The 13963-nt window shown below is 38.8% G+C and overlaps 1 protein-coding gene across 2 annotated transcripts in view; it reads left to right on the top strand.

Moving 5' to 3' along the window:
* TARSL2 (threonyl-tRNA synthetase-like 2) overlaps positions 1-12487 on the top strand; it is an 85535-nt gene extending 73048 nt beyond the window's left edge. For both annotated transcript variants that reach the window (XM_011965264.1, XM_011965263.1), the window contains 4 exons: positions 5644-5748; positions 9455-9527; positions 10275-10389; positions 11676-12487. In XM_011965264.1, coding sequence (XP_011820654.1) covers positions 5644-5748; positions 9455-9527; positions 10275-10389; positions 11676-11824 — 442 coding nt within the window. In that variant the 3' untranslated portion in view covers positions 11825-12487. The remainder of the gene's footprint in view (positions 1-5643; positions 5749-9454; positions 9528-10274; positions 10390-11675) is intronic.
* Positions 12488-13963: the final 1476 nt, after the last annotated feature.

Below are 13963 nucleotides of genomic sequence, written 5' to 3'. Positions count from 1 at the left end.
AAAAAAAAAAAAAAAAAAAAAACTCCATCTCCATAATATACAAGTGCAAAGTGAAGCAACAAGTGCTGATGTACACACTGCAGCAAGTTATCCAGAAGATCTAGCTAAGACCAATGATGAAGATGACAACACTAAACAACAGATTTTCAATATATATGAAACAGCCTTCTATTAGAAGATACCCTCTAGGACTTTCATAGCTAAAGAGGAAAAGTCAATGACTGTCTTCAAAACTTCAAAGGATAGGCTCACCCTCTTATTAGGAGCTAATGCAGCTCATGACTTTAATTGAAGCCAATGCTCATTTACCATTCAGAAAATTTTAGAACCCTTAACAAATGATGCTAAATCTACTCTGCCTGTGTTCTAGAAATGGAACAACAAAACCTAGATGGCAGCACATCTGTTTACAGCATGGTTTACTGAATGTTTTAAACCCACTGTTGAGACCTACTGCTCAGGGAAAAAAAAAAAAAAAAGATTTATTTCAAAAGATTACTGTTCATTGACAATGCACCTGGTCATCCAAGAGCTCTGATGGAGATGTACAAGGAGATTAATGTTTTTTCATGCCAGCTAACACAGCATTCATTCTGCAGCCCACGGATCAAGGCACAATTTTGACTTTCAAGTCTTGTTATTTAAAAAAATTAATTTTGGAAGGCATACTACATACTACATGTCATACACATTAACAACCTCATAAGCAATATTATAATTTTTGTTTTCAATCATAGTACGTTTTAAAGAGCTTAGGAGAACATTATATTTATCAAATATTTACCATATCTGTTGATCTTGTTTCATTCCTGATGTTCCAGGGTTCCCTCTAGTATCATTTCTCATATATCTGAAGATATAACAGAAAAAAAAGTTTATTTAAAGCAGATCAGTTGGAGATGAACTGCCTTATTTTATTTCATGTGAGAATGTCTTTATTTTGTTGTACTTTCAAAGAAAATAACCTTCTTCTTTGATTGTACAATTCTGGGTTGATAGTTACTTACTTTTAATATTTTAAAAATATTGTTTAAATATATATATTAAATTAGTAGTATGGCAAGAGGACACTTCTGAGGTTAATGCAAACTTTGAACACTCATGTTCTTTTTTTTTTTTGAGATGGAGTCTTGCTCTGTTGCCCAGGCTGGAGTGCAGTGGCACAATCTTGGCTCACTGAAACCTCCAACTCCTGGGTTCAAGCAATTCTTCTGCCTCAGCCTCCTGAGTAACTGGGACTTCAAGCATGCACCACCATGCCTGGCTAAACTTTGTATTTTTAGTGGAGTCAGGGTTTCACCATGTTGGCTAGGCTGGTCTCAAACTCCTTAACTCCACCCACCTCAGCCTCCCAAAGTGCTGGGATTACAGGCGTGAGCCACTGCTCCTGGCCCAGAACACTCATCTTCTAATTTAAAAACAGAGACATCCATTTTTGTGTTAACCTTTGTTGCATCTCATTTCCAGAGTAGACATGAAATAAAATTTATGTAGTGAAAATATAGAACAATTTTGATGCTTACAATGAGATAAATATTAGAACATTACTGCTCCAATGATTTAGTGAGGATCTTGAAATAAATTCTGAAGTCTTCCAATGTTTACATTTATTGGAGGGGTTCCTGAGTTCTCTCAAGTTGTTTTTTTAAGTCTTGCTCTCATCTTGTGCATAAATGTTAACATTTCCCAAAGTAAAAACTTAGCTTTCTTACTTTTACTTTTTATTAAATTTAATACAAAATATGACCTGAGTAGTTAAAAAATATTTTACATTATTTGCAGTAAGATGTCATTATCCCTGTTCAAAGAGCAAATTTTAAAACTTCAATCTGGGTGAAAGATTGGCTAGTTTTACAGAAAGAAAGATTTGCCACCTTAAACTCAAGCTGATTTTTCTATTTTTATGTAAATAACTGAGATGCTATCTTATTCTTCCAAGGTCACGTTTGTGAAATAAACATTACATGAGAGCTTTCCTGTCATCTACACTATATGTTGTTTACAGTGTTGAACAAATGTGAGTTCCTAAGTTGTAATGTGTCCTCGTATGGTATTTGCATGTGTGCCACTACACACTGAGAAATGATAATGCTGTACAGTTCTAAATGGTAGCAGTTTCTGTAGGCTGTAGGCCGAAATATTTTTGATGAACTGCTTAGTTTGGAGATTTTATTTTTTAAGTTGTATATTTTCTTGCAAAGTAAAAACACAAAAAATATTGTTACACATCCTTCTGGCTTTTATGGTTTCTGATGAGAAATATGCAGTAATTTGAGTCACTTTTCCTTTATGTGTCACATGATTGTGATGTGTCTGACTGTGGACTTACTCAAGTTTATGTTGTGGAGGTTTGAACTTCTTGGATCTGTAAGTTATTGGTTTGTGAAAGTTGGATAGTTTTCAGCCATTGTTTTTCCATATTTCTTTTCTGCTGTGTCTCTTCTTCTGGGACTCAGGTGACCTGAATATTAGACCTTTTGGTATTTTTCCAGTTTTCTGAGGCTGTTTATGCTTCCTTCAGTCTTTCATTGTATATCTTTCAGATTGGATACATCCTATTTACTTATCTTCAAATTCACCAACTCTTTATCATCTCTGTTGCTACTGAATCCATCTAATGACTCTTTAAAACTTTCTGTCATTGTAGTTTTCAATTCTACAATGTCTGTTGCTCATATTTTATATTTCTTGCTGAGACTTTAAGTCTTTCCAGTCACTCCAGGTGTGTTTACCCTACTTTTTAGGGTACAGTTATAATGGCTGTTTCTAGCCTTTGGTAATTCCATCATTTGTGTTTTCTTGTGCTGGACTGTTGTTTGTCTTTTCTTCTCACAAATTGAGAATTTTCCAATGATTCATATGCTAAGTAATTTAGGATTATATCCTGAACATTTTGAATATTATGAGATGCTGTGTCTTCTTTAAATCCTAAGGAGGTTGTCTTGTTTTGGCAGTGAATCTGCCTGGTTAGGTTCAGGTGGAAATTTCCAACCCACTTTTGTGGGCTGTGGTTCGGTGTCAGTTCAGTTATCGAAGCCTTTATAGTAGATCTGTTCCATGTGGTCGCCACCCAGTGGCCAAGTCCCATAGGTCACACCATGTGCCAAAATGGAAAAGCTTCTGGGATTTGACCCCTAACTTTCTGGTGATTGGTACAGTGGAGTTAGTAGGACTCTGAAAAGTCTAATCTCTCCCTTTTGGAGGAACAAGGGTCACAACTATTAGTAAGAAGTCAAACCTTCAGGATCAGTCCTACAACAAAATTCTTTAGGGCCATCAGAATGCAAGTGAAACTCCTCATTTAAGGAGGATGTGGAGGAGAAACAAATCAGCCCCGCCAGCCATCATAGGTGTTGTGTGGCAAATGGTGAGTAGGCAAGCAAAAGTGAAAGCAGTGGATTGCAGATCAGGTAAGAAACGGTGACAGTTGGAGCCAGGTGGCATAGAGATGAACAAAGTAGGGGTACTGGGAGTGTATTTTGGAGGAAGAACTGATGTGATTTGCTCAGGCTTATGTATAAGAGGAGAGAGAAGCATCAAGGTCATCACCGTAATTGAATAAGGGTTTTTCCCTGAAAAAGCAGGGATGGATGAGAGTGTGCTGTTGTCATTCATTACATTCAGCATGCAGAAAGGCGTCAGATAAAAGTTAACATTCATTCCTGTGAAATGAACAAAAATTTCCTTATCATGATAAAGAGCCTTTATCAGAAAACAGCAATAACATCTCAGCACAGTTGGGAAGAAGATGAATATGACTACTATTTGTATTGTTACTCAAAATTATTCTGGGATTACAAATACATGAAAGAGATAAAAAGAGATAAAAAAGAGATAAAATTATTTGTAGATGTTAAAATATAGAGAAATCCAACAGAATCAAATGGAGAAAATGGGGACTAATAATAAAGGAAGGTAGAAATGCAAAAATCAATTTGGCTTTATAATATTAGCAATAATCTGCTAGGAAATGCAATGGAAAAAAACATTTCAGAAGCAACAGCAACAGCAAAATAGAAAATATGAATAAACTTAACAATAAATATAAATATAGTCATGCATCCCCATAAATATAGTCATGACAGGGATATGTTTTGAGAAATGTGTCGTTGTGTGAACATCACAGAGTGTACTTACACAAACGTAGATGATAATAGGGCACTACACACTTAAGCTATATGGGATAGCCTATTGCTCCTAGCTACAAACCTTTACAGAATGTTACTGTACTGAATGCTGTAGGTGCTTGTAACACAAATCACTAGATGATAAGAATTTTTCAGCTTCTTTGTGATCTCATAGGACCACCATCATATATGCAGTCCATTGTTGACCAAAATGTCATTAGGCAACACATGACTATAGATGTTATTTATAAGCATACACTATAAAATTTTCTCAAATACCATAAAAAAGTTATTTAAATGAAGATTCATACCACACTTTGGAATGAGAAGAATCAACATTTGCGAAGTTATTCTCTTCAAATTTATCTATTAATCTAATATAATTGTAAGCAAATCCACTGGGGTTATTTTGGGGGAATTTGGCTTTCATTGCAACGTTTATCTGATAGCATAGATGTGTAATCGTAGTTTATGTCACTATTTGCTCTTCTTAAGTCTAGACATGATTAAAAGAGATGATGGGACAGAAATTTTGGATACCCAGGCTCTGTGAAAGGATCAGCTTGCTTCTCTTTCTTCCCCACACAAAATCAACATGATGTAATATTCAGGAATATTTCATACTGGTTTCAATTTGTGGGATTAATTTCTTCATATACCTGCATAGAAATGGACTCAAGCCGCCCACCCCTACCCCAAAGCTTCCTGTAGGGTCTAGACAGGGTTTTGCCTGCAGTTATTTTACAATGGCTCTTAGCAGAAATGGCTGGCAGTGATGATATCCAGTTATAACTCATTTGAAGTAGGTTTAATGAATGGGTTTCTCTGTTTTTATTTGTTTGTTTTACTTTATTATTTATTTGTTAAATTTGTTTTATTTATTTTAGTAGTAGCTATCTGGTATAAGTTTTAGATAAAAATTTGTCACAAGAACTTTGTAAGTGTCACATGTTACATTTGTTGCAATAATGTGAAATTTATCTTTCTGAGAAACTTGTGCAGAAATCTTGAAGTGGCTAACTTCATTACAACTAAGTCATCATTTGCTTTTTTCATTTTTTTTTTCCTAAGGGGGAGAGGGAATAATTAAATGTAACGTATACCTCACGAGGGTTTCAGGGAATTTGACCAGTGGACTTCAAGAACACGTATCAGGAACATTTTAAAAATGAAGATTATAATGTGGGAGATAGTGGCAAGAATGGGGGTGCATTTAGATCAGATGAGATTGACTGGGAGTTGACATTTTGTGAAGCTGAGAGAGGGTATGTGGAAGTTCATTATACTGCTCTCTCTACTTTTGTATATGTTTCAGTGTTCTCTAATTAAAGTTTTTAAAATAAAAGAAAAAAGATTAGGAAACAAAGCAATGAGAAAACAAGACAGTCACAGAACAAATAAGGTTAATGGAGAGATATCTGATATCACTAATCTAAATCTGTTCTCAAAATATAAGGCTAGAAAATAGTTATTGACTCTTAGGAAAAGACTTAAATGTATAATTTTCATTTTTTAGTAAGGATGGGGATGATAAGAAGAGACCTGTGATCATTCATCGAGCCATTTTGGGATCTGTGGAAAGAATGATAGCCATTCTTTCAGAAAACTATGGGGGAAAATGGTAAGTGATATGGAAAAAAAAGCTATATGTCTATTATTCTTTTTAATTTTTATTAATTTACTTATTTTTCCTTTTTAAAAATATTTCTATTCTTAAAACATCATGTGTAAAAGATAAAAGTAGTAACAAAAGAAAGGGCATTTCCTGCCTTACAATTAACAAGTATCCAAACAGCAAATAAATAATTCTTATTCCATTTGCCAGATCAGAAAACAAAAACTAAGGGAGAGTGGCATAAAAATGTACCATTTACCTTTTGCGGAACTCGGTAGAATTAAAGTTATCTTTTTACCTATTTCAAGCCCTTCAGAGATCTAGTTGCTGTCTTGAAAACATGTGACCCACACTCCTAGGTACCACCTCTTGCCCTCCAGCCATCCTTCCTTCAACCCATATTGTTTGCCTTTGGGGTTCCCTACAGCCACTGAGGAGAAAAACATGTAAACCTGATTCATAAACGGCACAAACTCAAAGAGGATGACTTAGCAGCAGAGCCCAATTAGGATGACAGTGGGGAAAGGAAGTGTCCTAAAGTGCAAAATTTTGAGTGGTGCATCTTGTTGTCCTTTTTGCCTGGAAGGAAGAATGGCCGGAGGTATGGAGCTACATGGATGCATGGGTTTTAGTTACTGCTTTGGCCACAAGGTCAAAGATCTAGAAGTAATTAGACTGAAAAATAAATTACATAGATTTGGGAAGCAGAAATGTGGATGATCACTCAGAATGGGCCAACAGAGGTGGTATTGCCATCAAAAGGCCCCCACTGTTGAGGAATTTTTCAATATTCTAATACAAGAGGACCCATTCTGTTAAAATCAGCTTATTTTTTTTCCCTAGTTGTTGCTTAGTGGCTCATGGGCAAAGTGGCCACTGGTGGATATGCAAGGGCTCAACAATATGGACTTTGCCTCACTAAGTTCCATCTGGCTACATCTCTTCTGAGGATTCTGGTTGCCATCAGTAGTGATCACAGTTGTGATCCCCCAGGATGATACCATAACCTGGGGGAACAGCCAGTGGTCTTGTAGCAGGTTGATTACATTGAATCCCTTTCATCATGTAAGGACCAATGCCTCGTTCTCACTGAAGAGAGACCCTCTGTGGATTTTGCTTTGCTCTTCTTTGCTGCCATGCTTCTGCCAGTGGCACCAAATATGTACTTATGTGCTGCCAGCAACACAACAGTGCTTCTGACTATGAAAGAGATTTTATAGCAAATAAGTAAAGCATTGCACTGACATTATGGGATTCACTACTGTCACCATGCACTCAGAAGCAAGTAGCTTTACTAGCAGTTATGGCACCAGCTGGCAGACAACATCTTGTGATGATGCATCCTAGTATGTGGAAATACTGCAAACCAGTAACCACCTGTGAAATTTCTACCTCCCATTCCATTTTTAGAAATTGGCTGAGCATCTGCTCATGCAATTTAGTTCTCTTTTCAGAAACTACTGCCCCCACTGCTACTATTGCTGGGCTCAGTCCCTGCAGCTCCCATTGTGGACACTGGGCACTGGATGATACTGCTAGGGTCACTGCAACCAGTTCCTCCAAAAGCTCCATGTCTCTGCATCACCCTTCCTTGCCAGAATGGATTCCATGTGGTGCCTCCTTCTCCACTCTGTCTTAAGTCAGAGTGCCATGTTTATACATTAGCAGAACCTAGATCACACCCATGCATACTAGCATTCATGCCCAGCGAGGCTGGGGAAGCAAATTTTTGAGCAGGAAACATAAGGTGGGAAGTGTCCCAAACAAAGTGTCTTCCAAAAGTCCTGGGTAGCTGGAGAGTCTGTGTATATTCCTGATATTTTGTGATCAAAGAGAAATACACTTAGGTATCATGGAGTTTCTAAGCTATTGAAGTTACAGTTAACCCAAAAGTATGGATATGAATATGTGTGCCACCTGAGTATGAGTTAACATGTTTATATTTCTTTCCAGTTGGTTTTAAACAGTTTACCATAGGTGAGAGATGATGGTGTCTTGCATTAGAATGGTGCAGTGAAAGTGGTTTAAAAAAAAAAAAAAGAGAGAACTAGTGAAATAGGAGATGGAGAGGGAGACAGGAGGTGGTTGGGGCCAGTGCACTGAGCATGCCTTCCTTTGTCACAGAGACTGAGGTATAATCCCTGCACTTCATACATCCAGACTTCAGACAGCAGTCAGGCTTGTGGGGAAATCTCCCCAGGAGCCAAAAGTAAAGATGGCTAAAATGTGGGTCCTTTAGGGAAGTAGGGCTGAGGATGGGGTAAGGACAGAGCTCAAAAGAAAACATGTACTTTCTATTATATAACCTGTATTTCTGTGTTTTGCCATTTATCATGTATTATTTTGTGTTTATAATTTGAGAATAAATATATAAATATGCACATTCATAAAGTGCTATCTGAAATAGTCCTCTTTGCATATCCTTTCACCTTCAGACTAAATACTCACTATGACAGGGAAAAGGCAAACATGCCCCACAGCAGACATTGCTTATACCTACCCTGCCATCTTTTTTTTTTTTAGAAAAATTGTATTTTGAAATAATCGTAGGTTCACACATCATTGTAAGAAGTTATACAGAGGCCGGACGTGGTGGCTCACACCTGTAATCCCAACACTTTGGGAGGCTGAGGTGGGTGGATCACCTGAGGTCAGGAGTTCAAGACCAGCCTGGCCAACATGGTGAAACCCCATCTCTACTAAAAATACAAAAATTAGCTGGGTGTGGTGGCAATGGCTGTAATCCCATTTACTCAGGAGGCTAAGCCAGGAGAATCACTTGAACTCAGGAGGCGAAGGTTGCAGTGAACCGAGATCGCGCCACTGCACTCTAGCCTGGGTGAGCAAGACTCCATCTCAAAAAAAAAAAAAAAAAAGTTATACAGAGAGGTTCAGCACACTCTTTACCCAGTTTTCCCCGATGGTAACATCTTGCAAAACTAGATACAGTATCACAACCAAGAAGTAGACATTGAGACTATCCACCAACCTTGTTCAGATTTCACCAGCCTCACATGCACTCATTTGTGTGAATGTGTATTTAGCTGTGTCACATGGACAGATGGTGTAATACCACCAGTCAAGGCACAGGACAGTTCCATCACTTGTAAGGCTCCCTCCTGCTCCCCTTTTTTCCCCACACTCAAACCATCCCACCCCGTCCTCTTATCTGACAACACATGAACGTGTTCTCTAGCTCCATCATTTTGTCATATAAAGAATATTACATAAATGAATTTATACCGTACACAAACTTTTGAAGTAGTCTTCTTTTCACTCAGTGGAATTCCCTTGAAAGCAATCCATGTTGTTTTGAGATAAATTAGTTGGTTCCTTTTTTTTTTTTTTTTTTTTTTTGCTGATTAAAGCTGCTGTGGACATTAGTGTGCAGTATCGTGTGTGAACATATGCTTTCATTTCTCTGGGACAAGCGCCCAGGAGTGCAGTTACTGGGGCATACAGTAAGTGCATGATCAGCCCTTTGGGCTGTCTGCCAGCTCATTCTACCTACACTTGTGCTATCAAAATTCCAAAATTATCCTTTTGTTTACTTTGCTGCCTTCAAACTTTAATATAATTTGGTTTTCTTCCATGCTGCTCTACTGAAACTGCCCTCTTGTGAAGTCTTTAAAAGAATCTTTGGTTATTTGAAAATCATGTAATAAGTAACCATTATTATACTTTGAAAATACATATGTTATGTATTTTTCAGGCCTTTCTGGCTATCTCCTCGTCAGGTAATGGTCATCCCTGTGGGGCCAACTTGTGAAAAATATGCACTTCAGGTAAAATCAGAGATGTTTAAAGTACATAATAATCTTGCATGTATTCTGTGTAGGTCATCAATTTGGAATGTCCTTCATGCTTTAAAATATTGCAGAACTGACACATTAACTTAAACCATGTTTTCAGCAGTTGGTGGTAACATATGAATCATGTCTCTGCAGCTGTATCAGAACTATTTCATTTCTTAATGTTTTTGAGAAATTAGTATTTTAAAACATATGTATTCATGTCTACATGGCTCTATTAGGGAAGAATGTTATCTGTTGCTGTATCACAAGTGACCCCAAAACTTAGCAGCTTTAAACAATAAACATTTATTATCTCACAGTTCCTATGAGTCAGGGTCTGGGAACAGCTCAGATGGTGGATTCTGGCACAGAGCATCTCCTGTGGCTGCAGTCAGGCTGTTGGCCAGGGCTGCAGGCCTCAGAGCTCACTCACAGTTGGTGGATACAGCTCCTCACCACCGGGGCTTCTTCACAAGTGGCCTGAATGTCCTCACAGCATGGTGACTGGTTTCCCCCAGAGCGAGTGATCTGAGAGATGGGAGCTGCAGGTTTTTATAAACTAGTCTCAGAAATGATGTGCCAACACTTCCGCACTTATTTATGGTCACAGAGACCCTCTCTGGTATAGTGAGCAGGGAACTATACAAGGGTGTGAATACCAAGAGTGGGGAACAACAGGGGTCTTTTTGGAGGCTAGGGACCATAATGTAACAATAAAGGTGTTTCATTTTCTTCTAGGTATCCAGTGAATTTTTTGAAGAAGGATTTATGGCTGACGTTGACTTAGATCATAATTGTACACTAAATAAGAAAATACGAAATGCACAGCTGGCTCAGTATAATTTTATTTTGGGTAATTTAAGTTTGTATATATTTTTCCAGATGCTTTTTTTTTTCACTTCAATTCCAAAAGACCAAATAAATATGGTTCAACTACTTAATACTTACACAAAAAGAAGAGTCCATAGTGTTCCTGGCTTAGCTGTTCCTAGGTATTCTTTATTGTTTGCTGGAAGAAGAGTTATAAAGTTTCACCTGAATCCTCCGGGATAGTTTTACTAGCAATAGTTAGTATTGCAAATCAACAATGAAAACAACTGTGAAAATGATCCCATCAGTAGAATTATATACTTTATATTTCAGCCTCACAGGCCTGTAATATTTTCCCTCACTTTTCTGGCTTATTAGGAAAGTTTAAACTAATGGAAAGAAAAGATCCCAAATTTAAAATGATCCAAAGGAAAAGATTTAGATGAAAAGTAAAATGTCCTTTTAGCACATGACTAATTCGATGCAGAATCTAAAATTTAGGCTTTAAAAATGATTCCAAAATTAAGAGAAACTAACACTGATATAACAGCAGGCATAGTATTGCTATTTCCTGTAAGTTGAGAGTCTGTAGAAGGCAAAATAAATATGCATAGTGTTGTTCTATTGACAGTGTTTCATTGATAATGTTTGACATCATAGTAGGTATTGTGGTGTTTAAATTAGGCTTCTTATGGTGGCAGAAATCTCAAGTTGGTTTAGACAAAGACAGCATTTATTGGAAGGGTCTTGGAGTATCCCATGACATGAAAGGTAGAATTAAATAGCCAAACCACTAGAAGAGCAATCAGGAGCCCAACCCTCCCATTTCTGGTTCCTGTCTCGCTCTGGTTCTTTATGCTTCTCTTGAATATCTACTTTGTTCTGCTTATCTGCAGACCGGTTTCCTCCTTCTGTATGGCAAGAAGCATGGCTGTAGATTCCTGCTTCATCTCACAATATGGGTCACTAGAGAGAACAAAATTTTTACCCACATTCCAGAAAATTCTGGCTGACTCGCATGGGTCTGGTGTCCACCTCTTGGCTCATCAGGTATGCCAGGTGGAGTCAGTGACTCTGTAAGAGCTCCCTGCTCTCATTTGCACCCTAGGACCACAAGAGCTGTTCTCTCAAGTGGACAATAGAGAGATGGGATCAGAAGTCATTCCTTCCCTCAAGAAACTTAACTATCAGAGGATGAACCTAATGCTCATTAGATGATATTTATTAATAACGAATAAAAACTTGATAAAAACTTGTCATGGGACTGCTGACTTAACATTTGGCAAATTGCTGATTTAAAATACATTTCTTTACCTTTCTTTTCTGCAGTGGTTGGAGAAAAGGAAAAGATAAATAATGCTGTAAACGTGCGAACAAGAGACAACAAAATTCATGGAGAGATTTTAGTAACTTCTGTCATTGATAAACTGAAGAATCTCAAGAAGTCACGGACACTGATTGCTGAGGAGGACTTTTGAAGTCCTTCCCTGATATCTGCTTCTGTGTAACTTTGTTTTGACCCTTAAAAATGTATTTTTCTTAACATGTTAGTACTTCTAAGACTTTGGAGCCTTTGATGGGGGTTCATTCACAAGCTCAGCTGAGAAAGGAGACAATGAATGTGTAGCTGACATGTACCAAGTTTAATTCACTGATGTCCATAAGGGACAATCAGAGGGCACGTGTGGGAAATTTTCCAGCAATCAATGCCTTGAGAAATTTAAATGGGGAAATATTATTCATTGAAAAAGTGAAACAAAACACTAGGAAATGATTATGAAATGTTAGGGCTAAGATTTGTGATTTTCAAAAGGTGGGCTTCAAATAAAAGTCTGCAGAGTTTTTTTTTTTTTTTTAACATGAGGGAAAATCTTATTTTCTAGTATGTCTCAGGTATTTTTATGACTGTTTTACTAAAATTCACACTGAAACTTTATCTTCAAATTGGAATCATTACTTAATTTTAACCAACAACCACAAAAGCAGCAGCTACTACTAAATATTGGATTACTGACAAAGGAATTCAGTTTTGTGGAATCTGGTGTTTGCACTATAGGTTAAGAGTTGCCATTTAAATGTTTCTAATTCATAATTAGGTTTTGTTCAGCTTTAGAAAAAAATAAATTCCCGAATGAATTGCATCAGTGTTTCCAGTATTTCAGCTGTGGGCTTCTACTACAATTAAGCTGCTCACCTAGAGTTAAATTACTTTTGATGGGATGACATTCCACGGATTTATATACTGAAATGGATTTCAGATTTTACAGAGGTATGCTTTACTTGCTCAGAACTGAATTAAAATGGCATTATGTCAACAGAGAATTCAGCTACCAAACAAGAAGTATTGTTTAGTTTGCAATATGCTGTGAAATTTAAAAGAAATGTAAGAAATTATCTCTTTTCAATATACTGATCATCTAGTTAACTTCCTGAGGGATGTGAACAGTGAAACAGTTGGCAAACAAAACAATATATATATCAGACTTGTGTAGTATAACGTGCAGATTGTGTGATAAATGGTTTTTTTTTACAATTTTTTCTTTTTTTTTTTGAGACGAGGTCTCGCTCTGTTGCCCAGCTTGAGTGCAGTGGCGCGATCTCGGCATCCCGGGTTCAGGCGATTCTCCTGCCTCAGTCTCCCAAACAGCTGGGACCACAGGCACGTGCCACCAGGCTTTCACCGTGTTAGCCAGGATGGTTTTGATCTCCTGACCTCGTGATCCGCCTGCCTGGGCCTCCCAAAGTGCTGGGATTACAGGCGTGAGCCGCCGCGACCAGCCGTGATACGATTTTTAAAACTAACATTCAGGGCTTATGTGCAGGCACTTTTCCATGTATTTTTTTAAAAATCATTCAGCAAACATGCACGTGAGGGGGTGGTAGTCAGAAGACCCCGGAATAAATGATCCTGCAGCACGTGGGTGGGAGGAGAGCACATGTCACCAGCACGTTCCTTCCAGGTGTGCTGTGATAGAAACTGGCAAGGGTCTCCATGAGCTGGGGCCTGAGTGCGGCTACCCAGACGGCCAACCTTCCCCAGGCAGGGCTGTGCTCTGGACTCTCCCCTCAATTCCCAGCGCCTCGGGCCATCCTGCTTCTCCAGGTCTGAGATGAACTTTCTGGAAGTGCTGCGTATCTTCAAAGGGCCGGCCAGAAGTGAAAGCCGCGGCGCTGGCCCCAAGGGAGGGGTCCCTCAGGCCCCCGTCGTCCCGGGGCCGCTTCCCCGACTGTAAATAAGTCTTTAGAATGAAACGCCAAGCGATACTGTCTTCAGAACCTTCGCACAAGATCCAGCACTCGACATCCGACCATACACTGGAGCGGCCTGCCTCCCACATTTGCCCGCCTCTGCACTTGGTTGCTTTAGCTGTGCATTTCGGTCCACGGATGACCTTTAACCGGTCTCCTGCAGTGGAAGGAGGGGTGAAGGCCTCTTCCAAGGGCGTGAGGGGCGCGTGGAAACGGAGCAACCTCCCAGGCTCGCATACTCCTCGGGGACCTCCCGGAGGGCGCAACCCGAAGAAAACCCGCGATCAGCGCGGGGTCAGCGAAAGCGCAGACGCCAGCCGTACGGAGCTGCATCGCGCCTGCGTCCAGTTCACGCTCCAGCTCCCAGG

The sequence above is a fragment of the Mandrillus leucophaeus genome, unplaced genomic scaffold (genome assembly GCF_000951045.1).
Source record: "Mandrillus leucophaeus isolate KB7577 unplaced genomic scaffold, Mleu.le_1.0 Scaffold719, whole genome shotgun sequence".
Classification (NCBI taxonomy): Eukaryota; Metazoa; Chordata; class Mammalia; order Primates; family Cercopithecidae; genus Mandrillus; species Mandrillus leucophaeus.
This window is presented reverse-complemented; position numbering and strand designations above follow the sequence as displayed.